The 27,601-nt window shown below is 37.0% G+C and overlaps 1 protein-coding gene across 4 annotated transcripts in view; it reads right to left on the bottom strand.

Moving 5' to 3' along the window:
* Positions 1-27,601, bottom strand: part of KCNIP4 (potassium voltage-gated channel interacting protein 4) — a 389,782-nt gene that overhangs the window by 331,125 nt on the left and 31,056 nt on the right. The window contains exon 1 of one of the 4 annotated variants that reach the window (XM_054295929.1): positions 15,662-15,810. The exons of the other annotated variants lie outside the window; for them this stretch is intronic. Within the exon in view, the coding sequence (XP_054151904.1) occupies positions 15,662-15,809 (148 nt within the window). The 5' untranslated portion in view covers position 15,810. Of the gene's footprint in view, positions 1-15,661; positions 15,811-27,601 lie in introns of those variants that run through there. 4 annotated transcript variants of the gene reach the window in all.

Raw genomic sequence — 27,601 nt, 5'->3', positions numbered from 1 at the left:
GTCAGAATGGAAGGGACCACAGTGGGTGATGTGGCCCAATCTCTGTTCAAGCAGGGCCATCCCAGAGCACATGGCACAGGATTGTGCCCAGACATTTCCTGAACACCTCCAGTGAAGGAGACTCCACAACCTCTCTGGGCAACCTTGCATTTGGCCTTGTTGAACTTCATGATGCTGACATGAGCCCATCTCTCAAGCCTGTCCTGGTCCCTCAGGATAGCATCCTCTCCCTCAGTATGACACCCATATCACGCTCTTGTTGTCATAGGCAACATCTTTGGGGTGCATTAAGCATTTCTCTCAATCTCAAACCGTGCTTTTCCAGTAATTTTGGATCAACCACCAGAACTAATGACTGGCTATTTTCAGATCTCTACTCATACTAGCAAAGTTGCTACTAATGTCTCAGTAATGGCATTTTTACGAAAAGAATGAGATTTCCTTGAACAGTTGTGGCGTCTTTATTTCCAAATTTGTAGGGAGATATCCACTTTTAGAGACGACAGGAAAGAAAACAGATTGCTCACACTCACTGAGCAAGTGGCAGCCTGGCAGATCTGCCACAGAGGCCAATCTGACTGGGACTCTGTGTATACCTCCAGGAGACCCAGCCCACAGGTGAAAGAAACTCAATGCCATTTATCTCTTTTATGTTTTTCCTGTGCGAAGCAGCCTTCTTTCTCTGCACTCCAGGGGGGAGCTAGGTGCATGCAGCTCACTCTGAATAAGCGGTGAGAAGTTCACAGTTCCCAAAAATAGCATTGTGTACAGGCAGTGGCTGTGTCTCAGAAGCAGTGCAGCTCTGCTTACATGGCACAATGCCTGCTATAGTTAGCATTGCTCAGTTGGCTAATTAGCCAAGTGAAGAAGGTCCTGCATGAGCACTTGCATATTATTTCCCACCGTAGAGTTAACTCAGCCTCGATATCTCTGCATAATTTATCACTGTCCACAGAAAGAGCTGGATTCCTGGTACATCTGTATGGGGATGATGAAGCAGATAACTAACTAATGTCTATATATCCACCTCCATGGTTTGACCCACCTTTTGCTCCTAAGCTGATCAGGTGAAAGAAGAAACTCTGTTCTTAGTTTACATATCTCAGGGAAACATACATTCAGTGAATATTTTACCTTAGAAACATCAGAACGTATACTTACACATTAAAAAAAATTTGCTTATTACAGCTCCACAAACCTTAATTGTCCCTTTTCAATATATTTTTATAGTCCTAAACCAACTACTCTATTTCAAATAAGTCATCACAGCAGAAGCTACTGCAAAATTGAAAGAATATTTGTATTATAGGGTAAGAAAAAAATATAACCCCCCCATTGAACTTTTCCAAAACTTAGCGCTCTGATACTTTTAACTTATGTAATTAATTCAAATATGACTGCTTTATTACATCCTTTTGACACTTAATTTGCCAAAATAGTACATTATAATGATCCTAAAATATTATTTGGGGGAAATATTTCATCATCTTACTAATGTAAGTTGCCATTTTTTCCTCTAAGAATGACTGCTGTTTATGGAATAATTATAAATAAAGGAATTTATGAATTCATACAGTATTTTGATAATCAATTTTTTACATGGAAGAAAATCTAAAAAAATACAGTATTTACTAAATTAATGAAAAATAAGTATGCAAAACTTCTTACCTGGAACTTGAAAATTTTGATAAAACTTGAAATTAAGATAACTAAAAATGATTAGAAAATTCACCCTGAGGATCCCATAGAGCATTGTGAAGTGCTTAGAAAAGCTGAGAGATTCAATGTCTATGCAATGCAGAAGGTTTATTTCCCACAGCCTTTTTCTTAGTGAAGTACTTCATTTCTGGCATAAAGAGGGGTTTAAATATTATTTCTCAATTGGCAGGTTTTTTTACTTGATTTCCAGAAGTGCATCTTATTACAAAAAGTGAAAGGCAACAAAGAACGTAACTCGAGCTCTGTTGTGCAGCAGGCAGAGGCAAGAACAAAGACACCTGCACTTCTCCGAGGAAGGTTAAGAATATTTCTATAACTGATATTAAGCAAAAAGAATAAATAATTTCCTGCACAATTCTCCAAATGCCTAATGCAATGAAAGAAAGGCAGCTGACAATCAGATGCCACATTCTATGGTTAACATCAAATTATTTTATGAGCTACTGAAACACACTGATGTATATCTCTGGTCTGTTAAAATTCAGTAAATTTTCAATTTTACTTCTAGTTCAGCTGGAGTTAAGGAAGATCAAACCTAAAAATTGCTCAAAAAAATTTCATATAAGTCTTGTCCTTAGAAACAGGGCTGTGGTACCCTGGTGGTTACTGCAAACAAAATGTTAACCACTCAGTTTGAGATGTAATGCAGAAGGTGACTCCTTGAGCAATGGCACATCTTTTGTGTGGATCGGTGGATAAATGGACTTTATGATACTGAAAGAAGGCAAGAAAATTCACCTTTTTGTGTTAGAACTTTGAGGTGTTGTGAGAAGGCCATATTTTGGATATGTCTCCATTCATGGCCATTTGGAGGAATGTTGCAACTCCTGATCAGTCAGGAACCCAGCAGAGTTTGCCCTGTCCTGAGGGCAATTGTTCCCTTCACAAGGTTTCCCTCGGGGCTTTAAGCTACACAATTTTTCTTCTGGATTGGTGACTGAATGCAGCAATTTGTTGTCCCAGCCAAACATCTTTATTAGCTTTGTTTCAACCACAAGATCCAGGATCTGATGTGAAAGAGCAGCAAGTATAGTCTATCCTGACTTTTGCATGGCTTTCAGCAGTGTCTCTCACAACTGTCACAAGTAAACTCAGGAATTGTGGATGGGGTGAGTGGACAGCAGGATGAATTGAAAACTGTCTGAACAGCAGATCCCAGAGTTGTAATCAGTGGCATGGGTTTAGTTAGAGGCCTGTCACAGGTAATAACCCCCAAGGTTCAGTACTGGGCCCAGTACTGTTTAATTATTCATCAATTACTTGGATAAAGGTCCAGATTCCTCCTCAGCAAGTTCATGGATGACACAAAGCTGGGAGGACTGGCCAATACCCCTGAGTGCTGTGCATCCCATCAGAAGGACCTGGACAGGTTGAGAGAGATGGGCAGGAAGGGACCATTTGAAATTCAACCAAGGCAAATGCAGGATCCTGCACCAGGGTAGGAATAGGTGCAGGCACCAGCAGAGAAAAGCAGCTCTGCAGAGAAGGATCTGAGCCAGCAGTGCCCTTGTGGCCAGGAGGGCCAGTGGTACCTGGGGTGCATCAGGGAGAGCATTGCCAGCAGGCTGAGGGAGGTGATCCTGCCCCTCTACTCAGCCCTGGTGAAGCTCATCTGGAGTTCTGTGTCCAGTTCTGGGCTCCTCAGGACCAGAGAGACATGGAGCTGCTGGAACAGGCCCAGAGGAGGGTGACAAAGATGCTGAAGGGACTGGAACAGCTCTGTTGTGAGGACAGGCTGAGGGAGCTGGGCCTGTTCAGCCTTGAGAAGACACAGCTGGGAGGGGAGCTCATCAATGTCTGTCAGTACCTGAGGGAGGGTGGCAGGAGCATGGAGCCAGGCTCTGCTCAGGGGGGCCAAACAACAGGACAAGACTCTTCACTGCCAATACCACTATCATACTTCTTGCCATGTCTATACCGATATAAAAGCTCATGGAATAAAACCTTTATGAGGGATTCAGATATTTCCATAAATTTATCCATTAAACCCATCAGGTAGGTTAAATAATATCAAACTTGCTTTGCAATTCTTTCTTTCCAACCACCTTGTTTAATAAGTTGTTGTCTACTATGGCATACAAGATTTTCCAGAACAACCTAAGGTTATAATGATGTCACTGACTGCAAAGTATTAATCCTAGTATTTACCCAATTTGTGGAATACAAATGTATCAATTGTGTATCAATTAAAATTGCACTGCTTAGACATTTTATAATCAGAAAGAAAAATCACATGTTCATACACTCAACTTCCTTTGTGCCAACACATTATCTTTGTCTCATTAAAGAGCTTTATGCCATCTGTACCATCTGTGATACCAGCTGGTACATTGGTCCAAAAATATCTCTTCAATTATAGTATACTGATTAGTTTTTATATAGATTCAATTGTAGCTTAACTGAATTATAAAAATAAATTTATATTGGGTTTCTTTCCCATTTCTGTGATTTGATTTTGGTGATAAAAATTCTAAAACTTCCTCTCTTTTCTCAAGATTTGGAGATTTTATAGTTTGAAGCGTATAAAATGAAGTAAAGAAATAGTTTAAATGAGGTTATAAATTAAGTACTGGCATCATGTTCAAAATGAGACACGAAATATTTCTAGCAAAAATTGAGTATTATTTTGTTACTATTTTTTATTGAAAAAGCACAGAATCAACTAGAAAAAATGTTCTTTCCCCAAAATGTTCGTTCTAAATAAATACTATATTCATTAAAAAGGTAATTTTACAAAGCTAAAAGTTTGGTGGAATTTTGTTCTCCTAGATAAAGATTTAACTTATCAGAATAAGCTTATTTATATAAAGCAATTGAGTGAAATTCCTTTTACAGTGAGATTTAATGGCAAGATTCTCATTCATTCTAGTAAGCCAAAATTTAGCATCACACAATTAAGGGAAAGGTGCACATTCTTCTGTAGCCCTCACCCCTTGTAATAGGGATTGATGCTTAGATCAATCACATTACCCTTGCTTTTAAGCTGTACTACAAGCCAAGATCTGAATTTATGTTATCTGATGTTATGAATGCTTCCCACGCAGAAATTCTGGTACATATATTAATTACATGGGAAGTACACATCAAAAGAACTGTACCATGATCATAAATCCTAACAGCATTAGTTCAGCCCCTTTCTACATATGCATTGTGGTGCAACCTTTTAAGGACATGATGATGTGCTTTAGTTTGAACAGGAGCTTCTTTTGATAAGCTAATTTAATTCATGGATATCAGCCACTTACCAAATTCAAAACTTCACACTTTCCTCATTTTGAGCCCCCATAACTTGCTTATCAAACACTATTGAAAATCTGTTCTGAAAACAGATTTCTCTCTGATGTTCCTCATTGCAGTGTCTGAGCGCTTCACAAACATTACTACATTTATATTCAAAATATCCTTGTGAGATGAGAGGTTATTATTATATTTACTTTATGCAGAACAGAGGTACTGTGAGATTAAGATCAAAGGTATTGACTAATTTGGGCACTTGGTAGGAAACTCATGGAAGCTCATTTTCACAGTGCCTGATACACAGCCTTTCATATATGTTCAAAGCCTAGTTATTCATGGTCTAAGTGTTCAATATTCTGCAAGTCAAATGCCAAGGATTCACTCAGAAAACAAGAAACACATAATGTCAATACCTAAAATTTGTCATAACTGACTCCTTTCGAATCACATCAGGAGGTTTAGGTTAGACATTAGATACAAAGGAAAGGTTCTTCACCCAGAGGGTGTTTGGGCACGGTGAGCAGGCTCCTCAGGGAAGGGGTCACAGCACAAAGCCTGACAGAGTTCAAGTGTCTGAACAACACTGTTGGGCACACAGTGTGTGACTCTTGGGGTGTCCTGCACAGGGCCAGGAGTTGGACTCAATGATCTTGATGGGTCCCCTCCAACTCAGCATATTCTATGACACAGGGGCTCTGCGGGAGAAGAAATCTGGTTCTTCAGCATAAATTAACCATATGGACTTCTTTTACTTTTTATATCCTGTTTTGTTAACTCTTTTCTAAATTGCTCACTCAACAACTATGGAATTGCATTGTTCTTGCATAGTCATCTTATTGCAGGGCCTCCATACTGCTGTCTCCTTATTACAAAAGTTTCATACCTCCTTGGTGTTTCTTGTGATCAGCTCCTCTGAGCACTGACTCGTTCCTCTTCACAAAACAGCTACCTAACTCCAGTTCCCCTCTCAAGAAGCCACCCCACTCTTTTATAGCACTCTTCCACTCATTGGTTACAGCTGTGGCCTGTTAAAGTCAGGCCTGCTCCTAGTCTTTGATAATTGGCCCAGCTGCAACTCCTTAGGGGTAAGATTACTTTCTACACTATCTTTATTTTCTTATATTCTATCCCCCTACATTTTTGTACTAAAAGTACATGTGTTTTGCTTTCAGACGAATTTACAGCAAGGAAGGAGATAAACAGATAGGTGCAGTGCAGTTACTATGTCCCCATATAATTCAAAACTAGGAGGAGATGGAGTAACTTCTGTGTTTTCTCACAGCAGAGGATATTGAGAATCAGAAACAAAAGAACAAATTCTATGTTACTGTAGGTACATACTGTGATGATTTACCTACTCCATATAGGTTTGATTTTTCTCACTGGTCACTTTTCATCTCAGTTTCATCAGAAGTGGTATGAGTGAAAGGACTTAGTTTAAGCAGTGAAACTATCACAGCTTGGAAAGGGTAGCTCTTGTCAACTGAATGGTCCTCAGTTGAAAAATATTACCTCTCAACCAGCAAAGACAAACACAAACGCAAAGATAAACATAGAGAAATTCATAACAGCTCAGCTGATAGATGCCACAGTCAAAAGCTGTAGCATTTTAATGGATTTAAATATGTATATACAATAAGTATAACAAGGAAGTCAGACCTAGTGATGTTAATTCTATTCAGAGGAACTTGGAAATGTGAGCTGACAGAGGTTTAACCACGATCCTTTCTTGCTGGCAGTCCTTGCTGTTACATTCAAGTCAACTTGAACCCACGCACATACTTATGCCAGCAGGAGGTGATTAAACCAGTTTCACCTTACTATTGCCCTAGACCTTGAGTTCTCTTATTGTCAGAAATAGGTTTTCTCTACTGCTGAGAATGATAAGCCCAACTCTTTCAAGTATCTTGCTTTTATAAGACCAAAGATAACACAAACTAAATGGTGTTTTAGAAAAGGATTTTCAGTATCACAGGTAATAAAATTTTTCAACTTTTTCATCTATTATAATTTTCCTTTTCCCACCCCGTATATCAAAGAAATCAGGCTGGCCTCAAACATAGAGAGTTGCAGAGAACAATGCAAAAAGCACACAGGTAACTCAGTATTTCTTGCACCATTTTCTGTGACACATGTGAAGCTAAGTTTGACTTCTGCTTTCCTACACAGTATAGGCTTGCTGGCATTTGGCTGGGGTGATCTGGAAAATTCAGTTGCACTGTTGCCACATATGACTAATGCTGTCATTGAGCCCACTAAACATTCAGATGGCTTGGTGAAGAACTTCACCTCCTTATTGACTTTTCATTAGTTTCTTGCACACAGAAAGGATGAGTAAGAAAGTTTAAGAATAACTGAGACCACATCTCCTTGCCAAGAAGATAATGCTACTGGGAGGAACAGCAGGGAGGTGCCAGCAGGACAGCATTACTGCAACAATGAAAAGCCCCATATCCTCTCAGTTACCCCTTTTGGGCTGAAAGAAGGGCACATCTATCCTGTCAGAACTGTTGTGTGCCAGAACTACCAAGACCGCACTGCAGACTCCCATGGAAACAAGAATTTGAATTAAAGGGGGGGAGCAGGAGCAAACAAAGCAACATGCAATTTTGTCATTTCCTACTGTTTTTCCCTCGTTTCTTCTGCCCTAACTTTTCACTTCTGAGATATGCTGGTTTTCCTTTTATTTTGATCTTTTGCAAAAAGTTATCCAGTCATAATGATTCAGCATGATAATAAAAAACCCAAAACAAAACTAAAAGAACTCTGGTTTTGCATACTTCTTTTAAGAAGCTGCTTCTGTCAGCTACCTTGATCTGCAATAGAAGTGCTCCTTCCAGCCACAGGATTTTTTCCAGGGACAGACACTTGCAAATGCAGTTGTGTGATGCTGCACTAATACCCAGTAAATTCGGTAAACAAAATGCCGATCTCACCAACCACCACAACAAATTCAGTTCTTTATGAGCTATGCCATTTATAAACAGACATTCAGAACTCTCATTTAATCTGGAATACTATCAGTATTTTAAGTCATTTAAATTGCTGGAATAATGCCCAGATGGAAAGTGGCAAGCTATTTAAAGATTTATTCCATTTCCTAAGTATGCCATGAATATAAAAGTCCTTCCACTTAATCTAATATGCTTCTTTGGCCTATTAGTTTTGGATTGATAAAAATTTTTTAAATAAAAAATCAGCAGCTGGCAGACAGGGTAAAAATCAAAGATACTCTAAGTACAGACACTTAATAGGAATATATATTGGTTTCTTACAGGATATATTTAAGTTTCCAAAAGTAGCAAACCTCTACCATTTATTCTATTCCAAACCTTGCTAGATTGCTAGAACTTGATTTTTAGTTAACAAATTTTCAATAAATTAGCAACATTTCTCTTTTTTTTTCTTTTAAAAAATGGAACATTGACCTTTGTGTAAAAATGAAGGACAATATGGGGAAACAAAATTAGACATCAGATTCTCCAATTGAGAGGTCAGAACTTCATGGCTTGCTTTCATCCTCAAAGAATATAATTTCTATATTGTAGTGTAATGAATAGTTTTCAAATATCTGCATAATATTGAATCAGTAACTCCAATTTTGCTAGAGTAACAAGAAAAAATAGAGAAAATTTTATTTCTGGTATAACTAGCCAATTTAAAAGTAGTTAATCAGCTATTCCTTACATTCTTCAGCCCAACTGAAGAAGATTGTGTTTTAATATTTTAAACTGACTGAACAATAATTTGGCCATTGGTAAGTAGGATTAATGATCTCAAAAAAAAAAAAAATTAAATTTCACTATGCAGAGTCCAGAGTGACATTCCTGAAAAGGTTCCAGCCAGCTTGATGGTTCCTCATGCTTTTTATATGGAAAGAAAACACTCATTTGCAATGATTAATCAAAAACTAAACAGTTTATAAAATAGGTCTGTTCATAGCTCTTAATTAGAGCTAATTTAAAATTTTGCATTTTTAGGACACTTATGCAAACAGCTTCATGCTAATACTGGTCAGTAGGAAGAGAAAGAGACACAAAGAGCAAAAAATCTCATTAATTCAACTTACTGCTCTGCAAATGCAGAGTCTTAGGCAGCAACCTGCCATGAGTTAAGGCTTCATCTTCCAGCATCACGTCCCTCCTGATAATGGCAACACTGGAATTAGAAAGGTGGCAATTGCAGGACACCATAAAAATCCATTTTGACATGAAGGAAACAAACCTCTGAGAGAAAAGGAGAGACGGGTCTTGTTGTGTAATGTTTATATATCCAGGGAAGCATAAAGCAGAAACTCCATGAAGTGATACACCCACATCTTTCTGAGCCTTATTTCTCAGGGGTTAATTGTGGAGCATGTTTTGCCCTTTGAATGTCAAACCCTGAGGAAATCTGATTTCCATGGAATATCATTCTCCTTACATAACAGGCACATTCACGCTAAGGGAAGCTGACTTCATAATCTGCACTTTGCAAATTGATATCTTTGTATCAAGCATCTTTAAAAATTTAGTTATGGATAATATTTACTTTTATAGGCACTAATAACTGTTTCAAGGGCTCTAAAAATGCAGGTATGGATTTTCCCCAGACTGTAATAGTGGCTATTGCAAGGGTTTGGACACTTTATTTGAAAGTTTGGAAATATTTAAAAACCTTTTAAGTATGGAGTAAAGCTGCAAGATTTTTCATAATGACTATGGCCTCTAACTACTAATTTTAAAACTTTAAGAAGAAGTTATATAGAAAGTTATAGTTATATAAGTTATAAAGAAAAAAACTTTATAAGATACATGTCTATGGGGCGTTTTTTACAAGAAATAAAGGAGAATGACTATTACACTGTCTCAATCCAAAAATGATGTGACATAATTTTATACATACAAAAGTGTGTGTCAGACCTTCACATTTTCATTAGCTACATGCAATGCTCAGTTTAACAAGTCTCTACACAACTACACAGTAAAAGCCCTTTCCAAAACATTAATCTGGAATGATTCTAAATCACGAGAATCCATGTTTTTCCAATTCCCATTTTAATTCTCTGAAAGACAGCAAGAATTCCTAAATAGTACACCTTCCTGGTAATTTGTGACATTAACTATCACTGCTGCCCTGAAGAGAGTATTAGAAGTCTTATTGAGATTAGATATCTCCATGCTACAAATTTAAAAGAAAATTACCTTCACCAGGGAGAGCCTCTAATTTTACTGTCATGATTTGCCTTGCAGAGTTAGGATTTGGAAAGAAGGGAACAAACTACAAGGTGCCCCTTTTTGCCAGGTAACTTAATACAAACTCCTTTGTCTGAGGTTATAATGGGTGAACAGGCTTAAGTGTAAAGCAAAAAAAAGATAATTCAAAAATAGATTATTACCCCTCATCTTTTTTTTTCTTTTCTTAGCATTTTTAAAACAGCTTCTTCATACTCAGTAAATATATACATCTACATCTTTACTCTAAGTGAAGAATTATTTAGCTAAGAATCCTATATTGATTTCAAGGAAAAAAAATCGAAATAAATAAAGAATGTCCACTTAACAAAACTTTTACATTTAAATGGATTATATTCACATTTTCCATCCAGTTAATTTAGTTTAAAAATCTTTATATACAATGTATTCAATATTTGCTCAGAAGGTAAAACTTTCATAACACAAAATGGATCATTTGGTCAGAGAGCCAGAAAGAATAAGGCAACATGAAACCTTGACTTACGAGAGACAAATAAGAAAACAGTGCTAATTCAGGTTTCACTGTCATTAAAGAAATATGCAAAGCAATATTGAGAAATGTTAATTAATTGTGAAAAAAATATCATTCAAAGACACAAAATTAATAAGCTTTTTGCCCTTTAAGTTTTCCTCGGTAGCAAATTTACTTCAGAATAACATGTACAGCAAGATCAGCAGCATCAAATTCTAAAACATTTCAATAAATATTTCAAATAGATGAAGTGGACTAAACAGTGCTTGTTTTGAATTCTCAAGCAAACTTCATAGTTTTTACAAAAATAAAGATTTCTGTATTGCCTAAAACTATTAAAGGTTCCATTTTTAAAGGGATTTCTACGTTTGTGTTCACAGCATAAAATCTCAGATATGTTAATCTCTTCAGTCATTAATACATGCAGTAATAGACTGCAAAGCCTCCTTTTTCAGCATTCAAGAAATATTGCAAAGGGTTATGATCTAATTATTTACATGCTCAGCACCTAGAACAGAAAGGAGAATTTCAGCAAGGGACACAATCCTCAGTCTCTCCACAATTTCTCTCTCAATCCCTTCCTCAATCCCTACTTCTTTTTCTTCCCTCTTCCTCCCCCACCTCTTCTTTTTCTCTTAGAGGTTTTCAGACTCAAAATTGCAAAGCCATGTGAACAGCAGTTCTATAGACACATAGGAAAAATGTTTCCTAGTGCCTATAAAAAGGTAAATCTGTGATTTTAACAGAAACCAAACAATGCTCAAAGCATCTATGAGACAGCTGAGGGGAAAAAAAACCCACAAAAACTACAGGATGTAGTTTGAAATGATAGGAAATTAAAATGGACACATCTGACAGGCCATAAAAATTCAATTACTGGACAAGTTAAGATCTGAACTGTGTATCAGCCATGATTTAGGAGAGGTTTAATTGTTAGTTAAGAGCAGCTACTGGGACAAGGGAATGAAGTCAGGAGTATATGGTATTCCTGACACTGAATATTTATTATTTATTGTTTATTTCTGACACTTTTATCTACACCATTTATTTAAAATTTATCCTGTAGGGAAGGTTAATTAGGACCAGGAAGATTTCAGGAACTATCACTCCATGCACAAAAAACAAAAACGACATTTTTGCTACAGTAATCAAGTTAGGAAAAAGAATTCTGTTTCATGAGTCATGATGCTTTCTAATTAAGGCAGTTGAAGGTTTTGATAGTGGAATGCAAATCCTGTATGCAATCCTGATGTCATCACTTTCTACCTTACATGCTGTCTTTGCCTCATCACTTCACTGCTCAAAAGAAAAGCACCCAGCAGGTAATGCTGAGAGACATTGGAAAAATATTTTAGTCTAAAGGACTCCATGAATAAACATTTTTGTTAATTTTTAACAAGTAGGGAAAAAGATTTTCATGGTCTTTGAGAGGCCCTGAGATGTGACTAGATTTCAAAGCAATGGTCAACTTATTTGCATAGGACAAGCAAAGGCAAATGGGCTGCAGAAGACAAACTACTGCACTCTTCACATGAAGTCCATATTTAAAAATCTGGTACTGACAATCTTCAGCAGGAATTTTTGAGCTTTTTAAGGTCTGAGACAGTATGAAGTATCCTAGGCAGAGCAGAATTTTAACTAGCTCTGAAATAACTTGGGCTATTTTTTCCATATATGCTTTGTCAAATGTACTGTTTGACAGGGAAAAACACACACAGTGATTGACAGCTTGGGATTATTCCTAAAGCACTTATACCTCAAATCATAAATATGTGATATGAGGAAACAGTGTGTTTCAAAACACAACAAAAATAAATAAACAGTTGATTATGTATAATATTTTAGCAGTATGAAATAGAGAGTCAGCACTACAATGCCTCCAAATTCATCTTCATGACAGACAACTTGCTGTCCTCTTGGTGTCTCTCATTTGCATTTTACAAAATCTGCAGCAAATGCATATTCATGGCATAGAATGATCGTGAAAGACTCATAACTGCCCTAGGTTAGCTGAGGAGGCTGCCAATTTTGTGAGAGGACACTTCAGGGCTGCCCATTTTTGAAACTGAGCGTTTCAAATCAAAAGTTTTTCAACATGTCCTTTAAACTTGGGCTCAGAGTTTATTGCACATCAAGCTCTCACTGATGCACTCCTGGCACTGCCATAGTCTGTTCCTCTGGCCTCAGTTACAAGATACCTGCTCGCTGAAACTACTGTCTGATGGAATTAGTCAAATAACCGAGCCTTGAGCATTGATTAAAATACTGGGTTTAGCATGAAAAGGTCTCCCATTGACAACCATGTTATTCCATTTACTTTTCTTTGAAATACAAGAAAGTGCTTTTTTTTAAAATTCTCTTGGATCATCCTTTTGAGGATGCACTCGTGCATTGAATCCATGCTGTTTAAATTCTACATCAAAAAGGGTTGAGGATAATTATCTTTCTGGTACTTATGAAATAACATTCTTCTTATTTCCACATTTTGAAACTGGAAGAGTAGGAAGACATCCCCAGTGTGACAATTTTCTAAAATTTTAGCATGAGAGTGAAGATTTTCCATTCTGAGAATAGAGTTAAATCATCCCAACATTGCAGTAAATCAAATATTTATTTTCCTGCTCCAAATTCATAAATGGAAATTGTTTCTGAAAGAATAATTAATTCTATGAAGTTAAAACATGTTGACAAACTCAGCTGCAAGATTATACAAATTAAACAAAATGTGAAAAATGAATTGTAGAGGAGAAATGGTATCTCTTTTAAAAGAAAGATTAAATATCCATTACTGTCCAGCATTTTCAGCTACAAACAGTTACAAGGGCAATGAGTTACCAAATAATCTGGTACTTAGAGCTATCATGATCTTTTAGAAATATGAACAAAGAATTCCAGTTATTTTTAAATACTAAACTGCAAGATTCAACTGTCTAATGACTATTTTCATACCTCTTCACCGGTGTAATTTAGGTTAAGATAACCAGTGGGGAATCCGATTAGTGTAAAAGAACATCTAAGTGGGAATGAGCCACCACAATGTGATTTGTGGTGGCTCATTCCTCACTCTTCCCACAGAAAACAGTAGGCATTGAGTAAGCAGCTCTGGCCTCCTGCTCTCAGCTCCCACAGCACTGTCATGAGTACCAGGAGTGCTCCATCACTGCAGCCCAACAAAGCCTATTTGGCCAGTGAGGTCACCTTGGACACCAGCACAGTGCTAAAGGAAGCACCTCAGAATGTCCATGTTCTTGATCCTGATGAATATTCAAATCTTCTTGCAAAGGTATCCCTATGGGAATATGCTTTCTATCATCTGGTACTACATACAGCAAAATCAATGGTTTCACTTTGAGTTAACTATGTGTCAGATTCTGATTCTGTCTCTGCCAGATTAAAACTGAGCCCGATTTTACAGTAATGCATCTGTCTGCTAATTCACTTTACCAAAACAAAATGAATCCTTAATTCTATCATCACCTATTGACTGTTTTAAGACCCTCTCTGGAGGTGTAAATTATTAGCCAGTTTGAAGGTATTGAAGAATCAGACCTATAAACTTCAATGCAATTTACTTTAGATTCACTCATCATTTCTAGAAAGGTGATTGCTTCAAGCTACTGAGACTGATGATAAATAATCCAGTGGAAAAAATTCTAAAAATTTGCATGAGCAGAAGGATGAGTGTTCTGGAAGAGTTACAGAAAACCTATTTTTGCCTCATTAGCGCCAGTAACAATACAAAAAAAAAGAAAGTTCAGCAAATTGTAGATACAACCTGCTGCAATAATAGGAAATCAAACCTGTATTTAGCACACCATAATATACATGTGATTAAAGTAGCCATTTGTTGAAAAAATGAACTTAAACTTTTTTAAATGAGTGGCTGAGAATAGCTAAATGCTTATGCTTAGATTAAAAGGCAAATGAAGCACTTATTTATTTGGACAATGCAGAGATCAGTGCAGTTTAAAACCAAAGGTAGGTCATATTTAACCATGACATTGTTTCTAAAAGCTGGAACTAAGCTACTAGAGCATAGCCTTTAAAATAAATGTGTAAATAAAGCAACATATCACACACTCAGGTTACGGTGCCTTAGCTCTTCATGACAAAACAATGTCATGCATTTCTTTTCATTCTGTTTGACACAAATTGGATATAGTGAGGACCTGGTTTGGGGTTGGTTTGTTTGTTTGTTTGTTTCCGTCATAAACGAGGGAATGAAAAGTGCTGCCAAAATGCAAAAGAATTGTTTCAGGCAGTGTTTTTCCTCCTGTTTTTGCATAACATTGCAAAGTACAAATACAATGGTAAAAAAAAGGAATGTGGTGAATAAAATTCTTAGCTGTTTGTATGTTCCTGAAGGAAATGATGTGAAGCAGATTAACCATCACTTCAAGACAGTTGCTGTTTAATTTATTATTCATAAAAGAGTTCAACTTTCAATTGTGAGATAGTTCACAGCCAACTTCTAATTTAAAAAAGAAGCATTTCTTTTAGTATTTATTAATAAATACAGTACATAACATCATCATGTATAAACGTGACAGAATGTTACCTTTCTTCATTTCCTCAAAGACAAAGGGATTGATACTGGAATTTCCATGCAAATATACTCTGACAATGAAAGGAGGTTTTACTCATCAAAACAGAATTTTGGGTTGGGCCCTGATAAATTAATACATCTAATTGCTAGGATTTTACATTTACTCATCTATCTTCAGACTGAAGGATTTTTTTTTCTGCAGACCATGTATTTTTATGTGCTGCAAAATGAATACTCCTGCAGTACAATTATTTTTATCACATTATGATAAAGCACCTCAATCAAAGCTGTACCATTTTTAATCTCCTCGCACAAAAGACTCAAGACAGCAGAGGCTTTTTGTACCTGTAACTTGACTGATGTTAAATTCAGTAATACCATTGTATAAAAAATTCAGAATTCTTGGAAGGACAACAATTTCTCCTACACTAAAATTTTCAATAGAAAAGGTACCTTTAGAGCTCAAACTTTTCCAGGCAAAAATTCGCTTTATCAAGCAGCAATTCCTAAGCATTTTCTTACAGCTTGCAGGCTTCTGAGGATACTGTTGCAAATCTTCATTCTCTTCATGTGTTTTCTTCTCAGGGGCTAGCACTTCCATCCTAAACAGAAACTTACCCTTCAGTTTTCCTGCAGGATATATACACTACTTAAATCCAAAGACTATGGGTAAGGGAGATGGGGGGGGGGGGGGGGGGAGAAAAGAGATGGACAGGGGATAAAGGGAAAATATTTAGGATTTCCTTAGCCGTTCTCAGTTCATACATTCCTAGTATTAATTAAGTGGAATTAGTGAATTAATATTCCTTTAGTTTGAATTATTCATCTGGAAATTAATGTATTTGTAAAATATACAGATAGGGTAAAATCAGATTTTATCTAATTTTTTTTAACTCTGATTTTAACTTAAATGATAAGAAATATGTAATATCTCTAGATGACAAATAAATATTTACCTCTTACCTTAGTCAGTTGTTAAGGTAAAGGAAATAATGTAATCCTCTATGCATGAACCTATTATCCTTTCTATCTGAGCTTGCCTGACATCAGTGTCATAGAGGAGAGCTGCATTCCTCTAGCTGTTACTGAAAGACAGCTGCTCTACCCAGAAAAGATGAATAGTTGGGATCTGTGCTGCCTTAATGCCACTGTCACTCAAATGCAGCAAAGCAGCCGAGCCACTTAAAGCCAGTTGTACGCTTGGGGACCATTTCTCTACGCTACCTTCTCACTCACAGAGGCAGACCCATGAATTCCCACTTGGCATTATTTCCCTTTGCAGACTGACACTCTGGAGAAGCCAGAGGCCGTTACAGCGCCAACACTGACAGGGACCTAAGCACAGCTCTGCTCAGGGGCTGCAAAGCGAGGGGAAGGAACCTACCCAGCGCTCCGGGGCTTGGGTGCCACTCCAAGGTCAGATGCCGTGTGCTCCTCAGCCAGCTCCGAGGAGACGAGCGCGGCTGAGGACAGAGCCACCCTGCCAGCCGCAGCAGCCCCGTGCCAGGCAGCCATGGACTGCACCAGGGGAGCCCCTGCTCACACACAGAGCTGTGCCCAGCCTGCGCCAGGACACCCCAGTCGCCCCTCTTTCACTCCCCTCTTCTTCCCCTAACACTGCGCTCTCACACACAGCCTGCATCTAAAAATGGCAGACGTGATTTTTAAAGGCAATAGGTAGGAAAGAGCCAAAAGAAGAAAAAAAAAAAAATTGGCACTGTACACACCAGAGTTTGATAAACAAAGCTGACTTTTCAATTGTAAACCTACTGTTTCCTAAAGAAAGCAAGCATAATGTAACACAGCCCCTCAATGCCTCCACTTCCATCAGGAGTTCCTACTGATTATGCAAAACAATCAAAGGATGCAAAGGAACAAGTATCCACTTTCTGCAATTTATCTTTTACAAGATACTGGAACTCAAGGTTTTTTTAAGCAGTCAGCTTCCCTTTGAACTGAATTAATCTGCATGCCAATTACACAGATTTGCAGCATTTTATGTTCATGAAGGTTCCTGTGGACATTTGAACTCTGGCATAAGTATATTGCCTTGTGCAAAATGTTACACACAAAACCCCATACCTATCTATAACAACTGGAGACATCTCAGGTCTATCCACACAGGCAAGGACAATTCCACCTCTGGAAACAGCCTATCAATCAGCTGTAAGAAAAAAGCTGTCTGTAAATTCTGTCCATAACAACAGAGAAGCATTTGCCTTAACAACCAATTTTTAGGCTGCCAAAGTAAAGGGAGGCACTTCCATTCAGATTCACATCTAGGGACATATTTCAGGCCCACTGCTATTTAGAACTGAACAATGCTTGAATTTGCACTGTTGGAACAACACTTGCTGGTATAAGGTCCTTTAAGTCCTTAGCATGACACAGCACTCCAGACATGGCTGTATTCCCATCACAAACCACTACCAAAGTAAGCTGAATTTCAATATAAGAGTTTCTGAAACTTCAGCAGAAAAACTTCCAGTTTAAGCATATTTCACAGATTTTTTATCTTATATCTTTCAAAAGTGGCATTCTGCAAATAAATATTAATGTTAAATTTGTGTTTACTGTGCTAAGAAATACATTTTCACCACACAATATTCAGTCTGGATTTCCAGATGATTACTGGAACAGAATATTGATTTGCGAGAACAAAACATGAGCGTTAGTTATTACACAGAAATAAGAGTTCTTTTTAAAAGAGAATGCTGTCAACTAATCCTACACCCCATTTTTGAATTAATGTACTCTAGAAACTACAGTTCCTCCCTTTGAACACTGGAGGTTTCTTTCTGATCAGTCTGTGCAAGGCATCTGCAGAAATTCACCCATCTCTGGTGTAGTACATCCATATTGCTCCTGGCCAGTGCCAGGAGAAAACCAATCCTGTGCCCACGAGCACTGCAACATAGCACCACGTAGTACAGCTCCAAACAGCCAAAACTTCAAAATGTTGTTAACATAATTGAACTTCAAGTTTTCTAGATATAAACCTTTAGAGAAACTGCCTGCCCATGTAAGAGTCAGCCATAAAATCCTTGATGTCCCAGCTCCAAGGCCAGCTCTCACAACACATTGCCATACTTCCCAGAGGGGCTCATCTCAGAGATTCTGTAATCCACAGGGAGTGTGAATGGGGAACCAGACACAGGGGAAGACAAAAGCCTCTGGGAGAATGATTCCCATGATGGGATAATTAACAGGAATGGGTACTGCCTTTCCAAAGACATGGAGCAACTTTCACATGCAATGAGAGAGCATTATTGGATATACTCCCACACCAGTATTTGAATAAAGTCTTCAGGAGGTGCAAGAACACAGAGGATTTTTTCCAGAGATGGGATGTATAAATGCAGAAATTCGATAACATTACTCAAGAGGGAATGGAGAGGAAGAATACTTGCTGAAATCTTCAGGGTTTGCTTCTATGCACCTGAAAAACATGTCTTATTTGCCACAGATATGAAGAGATTCACTTGAGATAAATCTCTAGAAGGACATACTTTTTCTCAAACTGGTTCAGAAGATGTCAAGATGTTCAGATTGCACTGTATCTGTTTCCTTACTTCAAACCCTAATCAAGTCCACAGCAATTTTCTTCTATAATAGAAGTATTCATGAATCAGAAGTTCTGTGTGGTACTAATCATCATGCTGTAATTTTGTAGTGAGTTTAAAATAAGCTTAAACTGTAGAACACTAAATTTCAAGGTACCACTGAATTTTTTCAAACAAATGATGCTGTACTTCTCATAGTCATAATAATGATTTAGAAAAGGAATTAACATCATGCTTCTGAAGCTGTGCATTTGATTTACCTCCTTCTTGTCTTCAGATTGTGTACTCTGTCTTTTGAGGAAAGGAAATGGATTGACAGTGAATTCCACATTTACAAACCCAAGGACTGTTAAAAAATATATTACACACAATGTTAGAGAAAGACTGGTCATATTGCAAGTAACATGAGAAAAGCATGTGTGGAAAATATATCAATCCAGGCTGCACAGGATCCTTTCCCAAAATACAGTTAACCATTTCATAATTTAGGTGAAATGAAAAAGGAATTTAAATAGCGCTCAGAGAACCTGAGTAACTTCAGGATCTGGGAATGGGGAGATCTTTCATCTGGGAGTCAGTAGTGAAACAGGTCAGAAGGAAAATAAACAGACCTAGGCACTAGTGGGAGTACCAGCAACAAGACAAATGTGGAGCAACAAAAAAACCTGAAATACCTTTGGTCTGAGCCCTAACATGTTACTGCAGCAGTAACCAAGACTCTGAACTCTTCCTGAGCACATGCAGTTAGGAAATGCAAACTGTTTACTGCAGCTGTAACAGTGCACAGAGACAGGGACTGCCTAAACAAAGCAGGTTTTCATTATTTCATGTTATTGGATTTTATCTGTAATCAATTACATCTGGAAGTAAAGCTGGGGATTTTGTATGTTTTTTTTTTTATTTCCTATTGATGGTTAAATAATTATTTTTATGAGTGATCTAAATCATTCAAGCTAAAAACTCCAGAGAGTCACAAGCTGATGAATCATATAAGGTCTGTGTGATGCCACATAGCTACAGATATTTTGAGCAATACTTACTTGAACTACAAGGAAATGTCTTCTAGCTGGGGGTAAGTGGACATGGGTGTAGGAAGGTTGTCTTAAGATTGTTTGATCAGATTTGATCCTTGGAAAAATGAAAATCAAACTGAACTTTATATGGATTCATGGAAAACTGTCTCATTCTTCCCTCAATAATGAAATAGCAGCTTCAAAGAGCAGAGGTATCATTATGGTGTGAGAAATACCTCAGGAATATTCCAGATGAAGCAGTCAAAACTGGCATCTATATGGAATTTGGGAGGAATCTTTACAGAACTGTCCAGTTGCATTAGCTGACTACTCTAGCACAAGTATTTCAAGAACTTTCACAGATGACTGTAAAGAAATTGTTTAACTTCAACAAAGCTAGATTAAACCAGTGATCTCTGCTGAAAACTTTCGGCCACTAGAGATTGCAGCTATAAGTTGTGAAATGAATGCTGAAAAATAAGGCAAGCTTACAGAATCCAGTTCTGCATGAATGTGTGGGTGACTGCTGACATATTAAGGAATATCACAAGAGATGCTTCAGAGAAAAAGCAGGGTTTGCTTTGATTTTGTTTTTCTCAGCAGAAGCAAGTTTCAATAGTATTTTATGATACCTGATTTTGGTAGAATAAAGGAAAGGATTTGTGAGTGGAAAGGAAAATTTCACTCTTTTTCTGTAGAATGAAAAATCGAACAGAAAAAGATATCAGCAAAAATATACCAGTTATTTATTTACCCCCACTGTATATTGCTCTCTAAGGTTTTGCTGTTGCATTAACTTGAACTTTGTTTACATATTTTTATCCTTTTCATCATTGGTTTGTCCATTTATAGGGAAAAAAGGCAGCTGGATAAATACCAGGTAACAAAAGCTTCCTGTATGCTTCAGTATGACTAAAATTTGGGGTTCTACTTTTGCCAAAGGAAAACAGGTAAATTTTAATTTGTCTGGAACATAGGGAAAAGTTGAGCAGTGCTTGTCTCTCTCGAAACTCTGTGGGAAGCACTTGAAAATACTACACAGGTATAGGGGAAACCACTCTTGTTTTTTTCTCATCTCATAAAGGCATCGTCTTGCATATATAAAATGTCTATAGGTCTAGCCTGTTCATGCACAGTGAATCTCTGCATTGTAAATGAGGAAAAAAAGAAAAGAAGTAGGAATAGTGGGGCAGACTGCTCCAGAATTCTTTTGGTTTTTTTAACTCTGAACATTTTTCTGGGACACAACACATGTTAATAATTGATTTCAGTTTGCATTCAGGACTTCTGGCTTAGAAGGAAAACATCTGTGATCACACACGTTATCTCACAGTGCTGTGTGGGTCACAGAACACCTGGTGACACCTGACACAACCAACTGACAGCATCAAGAACAATGAGCAACACAACCAAGAGTGGGAATTTCATTGCAGGGAATTTCACAGAGCTCCTTTGCTGTGCCAGAGGAATTTCGTGTCATAATCAGCCCTCTTGGCGTTATAGGTATATGGGGTTGAGCTTTCCTTGGATGATTCATTAGCCAAACTAAACTGAGAGAAAAGGTTTTCCTCCTGTCAGATTATGGTGGTATGAGACATGACAGTGACTGTGATATGAGTAGAAAGGATTTTAATGTTAATCCATTGTTAATGGTAATTAAAACATTCCTTGCTTGCTATTATCAGTTCTCCAGAGTACGTACGTCTACTCCCCTTGGTTAAAGTGGCAGGGAGTTTTAGATTTTCAGTCTTAATAAATATTTCTCAGCAAAGAGAAATATAATCTATTTACTGGTGAAAAAATTAGAGTTTTATAACAGCCAAGAATATTTATAACTGCCAATAACTTATTATATTTATAATAAGTTATATTAAGTTATATTTATAACTGCCAATTTCTTGTCAATATGTCAAAGACTGAATTCTTACAAGACTTGTTACAGGTACAGAGTAACATTTCATTTTCCAAAATTACAGGATAAAATTAGATTAATGAGAGGGGATAAAAAGGATATGCAAGCCCTAAGAAGTTTTTTAGTTATTTCTAAAACCTTTTTCACAGGTAACTCAGCAAATTTGAACAACCACATGCCATTGCTGGTTGCTAGTTTGTTTTCTTTTAAACTATTCAGTAAAATCACATAGCTGAGAAGACTCCCTGGGCTGGGTATTCCAAAGCTGGAAAGGTCCATGCTCTGCCACTGAGAGGGACTTGGGCAGAGGGAAGTCAGAGAGACAACTCAAGTAATGCAAATGTGCCAGGACTGATCCATTTTCTTTGTGAGAATGCTTTGACAGGGTAGCAATCTACCAGAAAATGCCATCAATGTCATAGCTCACGAAGAATTAATGAGTCTATTGGACTGTTTAAATTCCTAAACAAAGATATTTTATCTCAGAATCATAGAATGAATACACCCAAGACCCATATGACTCCATACAAAAAGGATACTTTTTTTTCTACATCTGTAAATCATCACGCTACAACAAGAAAAACCATTATTTTAAAAGTCTGAAAACTGAAACAGATGAGAAAAAAGCTTCATGAGACTTATAAAATAATGGTTTCTGTATCTGAAGTAGTATCATAAGGGTATAACTTTGGGAAGTATGGACAAAAAGTAGAGGAAATTAATACAAGTAGATTATTGGATTAACTCCTGTAAACCTATGGAAACGCCAACAAATTCTACAGAGAAAGTTCAAGTAGAATTTGTTGGAAATTATTTGCTCTAGGTTTAAATTGTTATTTTTACAGGTTTTAGCAGTAACCATATTTATCAGTAGCAGTATTAATCCTATTTTATGCTTTTTAGTAATGATAAAATTGTAAACACAGCTCCATAAAATATAATGCATATGCTTTGCTTTTTAATAGTAAGAGGTATTCCTTTTTAAACTGGTCTCAAGCTTATTATATGGACCAGATACACTCCCTTCCTGCAACTGCCTTTACTTCATTTATGACTCTACATCTATTGTCCTCAAAAACATTGACATAAATAGCAGAAAGCTCCCAGTTAACTCATAACTATCAGAAGTCCATTTCAGATGATCATGGCTTTGGAAAATGCTTAATATTACTTTTGCTCAGGCTCCAAATTAGCCCAGTATTTGCCAAAATATCCTGGAAACAAACTGGAATTTCCTTTCCCCGTGCATCTTTATCATTTACATATCATTTATACCTAAAGAAACATGAATCAAACTGTCACTCCTTATTTTGTGGCACAGGGTTTCCTAAGAGCAGCAAGAATAAATTTGTCCAGGACACATAAACAATCATGCTTTTCTCCACAGATCAACCAGTACAGGACAGAGAAATTATGTTCAATTCTCACATATGCATTAAACTATTTTTTTTATAATGCCACAGAATTAAGAACATATGCAGTAAACCTCACAGAGATTATGACTTATTTATGAACATGTAAGCAGTTTTGGAAGCAGTGAGAAGCACTTATTATTAGCACAGCACTGGTAAGAGAAAGGGCTCATTACCATCAAATCCTATCCCAAAAAAAGCTGCTTATCAGAGACTGACCTGCAGATGGGGCAGCACTTACAAATGAAGGTAATTGAACAACAGCAAGACACTTCTGTGACCCCTTTTTCTTACCTCCTTGTTTATATAAACAATTTATTAGTAGAATCTGAAATTATTATTTCTACAGTATGCTTTCCTTATCTGAGGTATTTTCAGATGTTAACAGCTTAGAATAAAAAAATGTTATAATAAATCATCTACAAAATTAGTTCTTTACTGCTACAAAGCAATAATCATGGCTGTCTTTTATTCACTGAAGAACAGGAACAAAATCTGAATTATTTTAGATGCTATAATGCCTTGTTGATAGGTAAATGGTTAAAGAAGAGAGAGGAAAAGGGGTGCAGCTGAGCATCCCTTTTGGGGTGGTGAAATGGACTAGCTGAAATGAGAAGCTTCTAAAAATTTATTTGACCATGAGAAATATTTATTCATAATATGATCTCTGAAGAAGGAGGTCAAGGAAATAGAAGAATGCATCTGCACAATATGTTTGGGAAGAGAAGCCAAAAAGGTCTGATATTTCATTTTGGTTTCGAATAAAATTGATTATAAACCAGGAGTTTTATGATTTCATATTTCAGCAGAACATAACTCATACATTTCCTCCAAAAAGACACAGAAGCCTCATTTACCAGAGACATATACATTGCGTGGAGACAGAATCCATGAATCAGTATGAACATATTTGTCACTTGGATCCCTGATGAGGTATGAGCTGAACTTTTAAATGATCTTCCATATTCAGAGAAAACACTGCAGACTGGATACAAACCTGCATTTTTGGGTTGACACATAAGGTGGCAGTAAATAAAATCACGTTGAAAATTATAATCTCATTAACTTCATGCTTGTTACCTTACACTTAGCAAAATAATGATAAAGATCTCAGAGAAAATGAAATCAAAGGTAAAAGGTATTTCCAGATAGAATTGAAAGCTGTGTTTATTTAGATATATATGTAAAGCCAACAAGGTTATGAAGAAGATGAAATAAAAGTACTGGAAATTTCTGAATTTTAATACAGGCTTTTATATATTCTTATGACATTTGATTCTTATTAAACTGATCGCAAAGAATTTATATTTTCCTACAGATAAACAGCCTCAAAGAGTGAACAAAGGTTGAGAGAATATAAATTCAGAATATAATCAACTGCACGATATTGACCTCACATCGTTAACACTTAATATTGTGATAGGCTGAACATTTCCAGCTCTTAGAGTGGATACAAGAGTCATGTAGTGTCCAGCTATTTCCAAGACCAGACTCAGGTGATTATAAAACACTGAAAAATTATAATTTGAAACTATTTTATCTTTTTTCCATCTATGATTTCTTCCTCAATGGTCCTGGAGTGAGATCAAAAACAACAGCACATTGAAATTCACATTGTGGTAAAATGAGATGAACTCAGCAAGCAGAAAAAAAATCTGGCAAGCAAGGAAGTTGTTTATTATTTTAAAATGTAATAGGATGAGCCTTTTAATGCAATTTTTGGGTGACTACATTCTATATACGGTATTTAATCACATTACCATTTAGTAAGTTCTATTACTAAGTGACATGGTTTTGCTGCCTCATGTCAATAATTTACCTGAATTATTTTATCTGTTCACAGACAGCAAGTTAAAACTGTCTCTTCAGAACCATGCAGCAGCTTTCTCTACTTCCAGGGCTGTCCAGCAATGCTCAGCCTTCATCAGACAACACGAACAGTGGCCAAATCCAGTTGCATGTGCCATGGCCACTAGGAAAAGCATTCCAGCTGTTTCTGAGTATCTCCAGGCCAAGCTGATCAATGCTTGCAATTTAGGTTCAAGCTGAACCAGCATCAGGGAGGCTGAGTGCCCCCACCACCAACCATTTGTGCCACCCATAGAATTTAAAATGATTACTTTATAAAGATTTAGTGTGTGTGTTGTGAATGTGCCTGACAGCAATGGGAACTTGTAAATGCTTGGTATAATAGGAGAGAACAATAAGGCAGTTAGATAGAAAAACTTCTAGATGTAGTGCCTTTTGTGGCTGCAGTTTATCAGAGGAAATGAACAGAAAACACCCCAAATTAAATACCAAACAAACAAAACTACATTTAAAGAGATGGTTTTACTCATTAATTAGCACACAGAATACCAGCAGCTAAACAAGGACCCATTAATAGCCAGATTCAAGCTATTGATTTTCTACAAGAGCCTAATGATCCTCATGTGCACTAAATGTGTGGATAAAACTGTGGAGCCATAGGAGCTCCTCATCATTTTATTAATCCCCATCTCCAAAACACACATAGGAATATTCTTTTTTTAAAGTACAGAAACACTGCCTTACATGCTTATGTAAGTGTACACTTATGCACTTATATAAATGCACTTATACACTTGCATAAGACTGTATTTTCATACTTCTAGCCACCTAACATCTCCTCCAGGGCACAGGGTAACCAAATTGTTCATCACAGACCATCTACAGTTGCCCTCACTTTCCAGAATTTCCATTACTGAAACACCTGAGACCATTTTCTTTCTCAAAATAATCTTGAAATACTGAATCAGAACTTTTCATTACAGAAAGAACTTTATCAGCATAAGCCTTAATCTAGTGACACGTTTACATAAGATCACATCAGGGAAAAGCTGATTATTGTATAGCTTGGGGGGGAAAAAAAAGCTTTTTAAAGTGGTTTAGCAGACCAGCACTATTTAAAATTGAAAGATTGTCACTTGTGAGTGTTCAAGGAATGGTGCTATCTTTGATTATGTACTGTCAACATTTGTTAACTGCCTGTCCAGGCAGAGCAGTGACAGTGTATTTACAGTGTTACAGTGAAATCCTCAAAGGGAACAATGATACAGGGTACTCAGAAACTACAAAAGCAGATTCATCACCAGCATGCCTTATTCTAACATTTCCAGATGGCAGAAAGCACCCTGTGAACTTCCACCACTACCTGTCAGAAAATCAAAGTTGTCACTTCCTAGAGAACTAGTAAACTTTCAGGAATCTCCATATTGTGCTCTTACTGCAGAGTAGTACTGCAGGAAAGAAATAGAAAAGCTGTCATTTAATAATCTCACACTTTTTCCATGCAGCAGATTACATATAAATTGGAAGACATATTTGAAAAACAGTGAGAAGTCTCATTTTTATCTGTATTTGTTAAATGACAGAAAACTCAGGTATTTCTCATAGTTAATGAACAGGACCTATCATTTCTCATTTTCCTCTTTGGGCAAATACATACATAAAACAAACTCACATTTACAAAAAGTGAGCCTGGAGTTAGTTTATGGTAATAAAGGACAAAAACATGAAATTTCATGTATTCCTAGATGGGTTATGAAGGCAGCACAGCTGGAGCTGTTCATCTTGGACGCATTATAATAAACTTTATATTCAGAAACTGCATATTTTGACAGCTGAGTCGCAAACACTAAGTTTTTTACTAACCCAAAGAGCCTGAGAAGATACCAGGGAGTTATACCTGTTACCTGTCTCAGACGTGGGCATTTTTCTGTGCCTTCTCCATCAAGTGACACAAAGATGTCTGACACAGTACCTCAGCCACATGCTCTGTTGTCACTGGTGTGACCCATGGCAGGGGGCTTGGAACTAATTGTTCTTTAGGATCCCTCCCAAGCCAGGCCATTCAGTTATTCTATGGCATCCACCAGCTTTCATGCCTTTCAGCTACATTTCTGTTCATTAAGTTCTACTCTGTCATAGGTAAGATGTTATTAAACACGAGTGGAAGGGGTCAGTCACTAATGAGAACACATCCATGAATGGAGAAGGGACTGGCTCTTGGTCCAACTTGTCAATTATTTTATCAGCAATTAAAAAGATGCTATTAATTGCTGATATGGCCAAATGCAAAGATTGGTGAACAAATAACCAGAAGGACATTTTATTGTTACAGGATGAACTCAGCAACTTTGACACCAGCAGGCCAGTAAAATGCAAAACCACATTTCTAGGAGGAAAGAATAAAGAGACTTTATCTTTGTTCAAACACAAAAACCTCTCAACCCCTCAGATGAGCATTCTGGTTTAGAGTACAAACTTCCAAAGAGATCAGAAAACAGAGGAGTAACTTCAAAGAATGATTGCAAAGTAAAGGGAGTAAAGGGATTACTACATCTCTGTGAAGACAATCATCAGTGGAAAAGAAATCTGAATATGGAAAACTTTTGAGGCTGAGGAATATGGAGCAATTATGATTGAAAAGGTAAAAGCTCAAGCTAGACAAATCTGGAAAATAAGATAAAATT

The sequence above is a fragment of the Melozone crissalis genome, unplaced genomic scaffold, assembly GCF_028551555.1.
Source record: "Melozone crissalis strain CALT ecotype California unplaced genomic scaffold, PUWL_Pcris_2 ptg000006l_1, whole genome shotgun sequence".
Taxonomy (NCBI): domain Eukaryota; kingdom Metazoa; phylum Chordata; class Aves; order Passeriformes; family Passerellidae; genus Melozone; species Melozone crissalis.
This window is presented reverse-complemented; position numbering and strand designations above follow the sequence as displayed.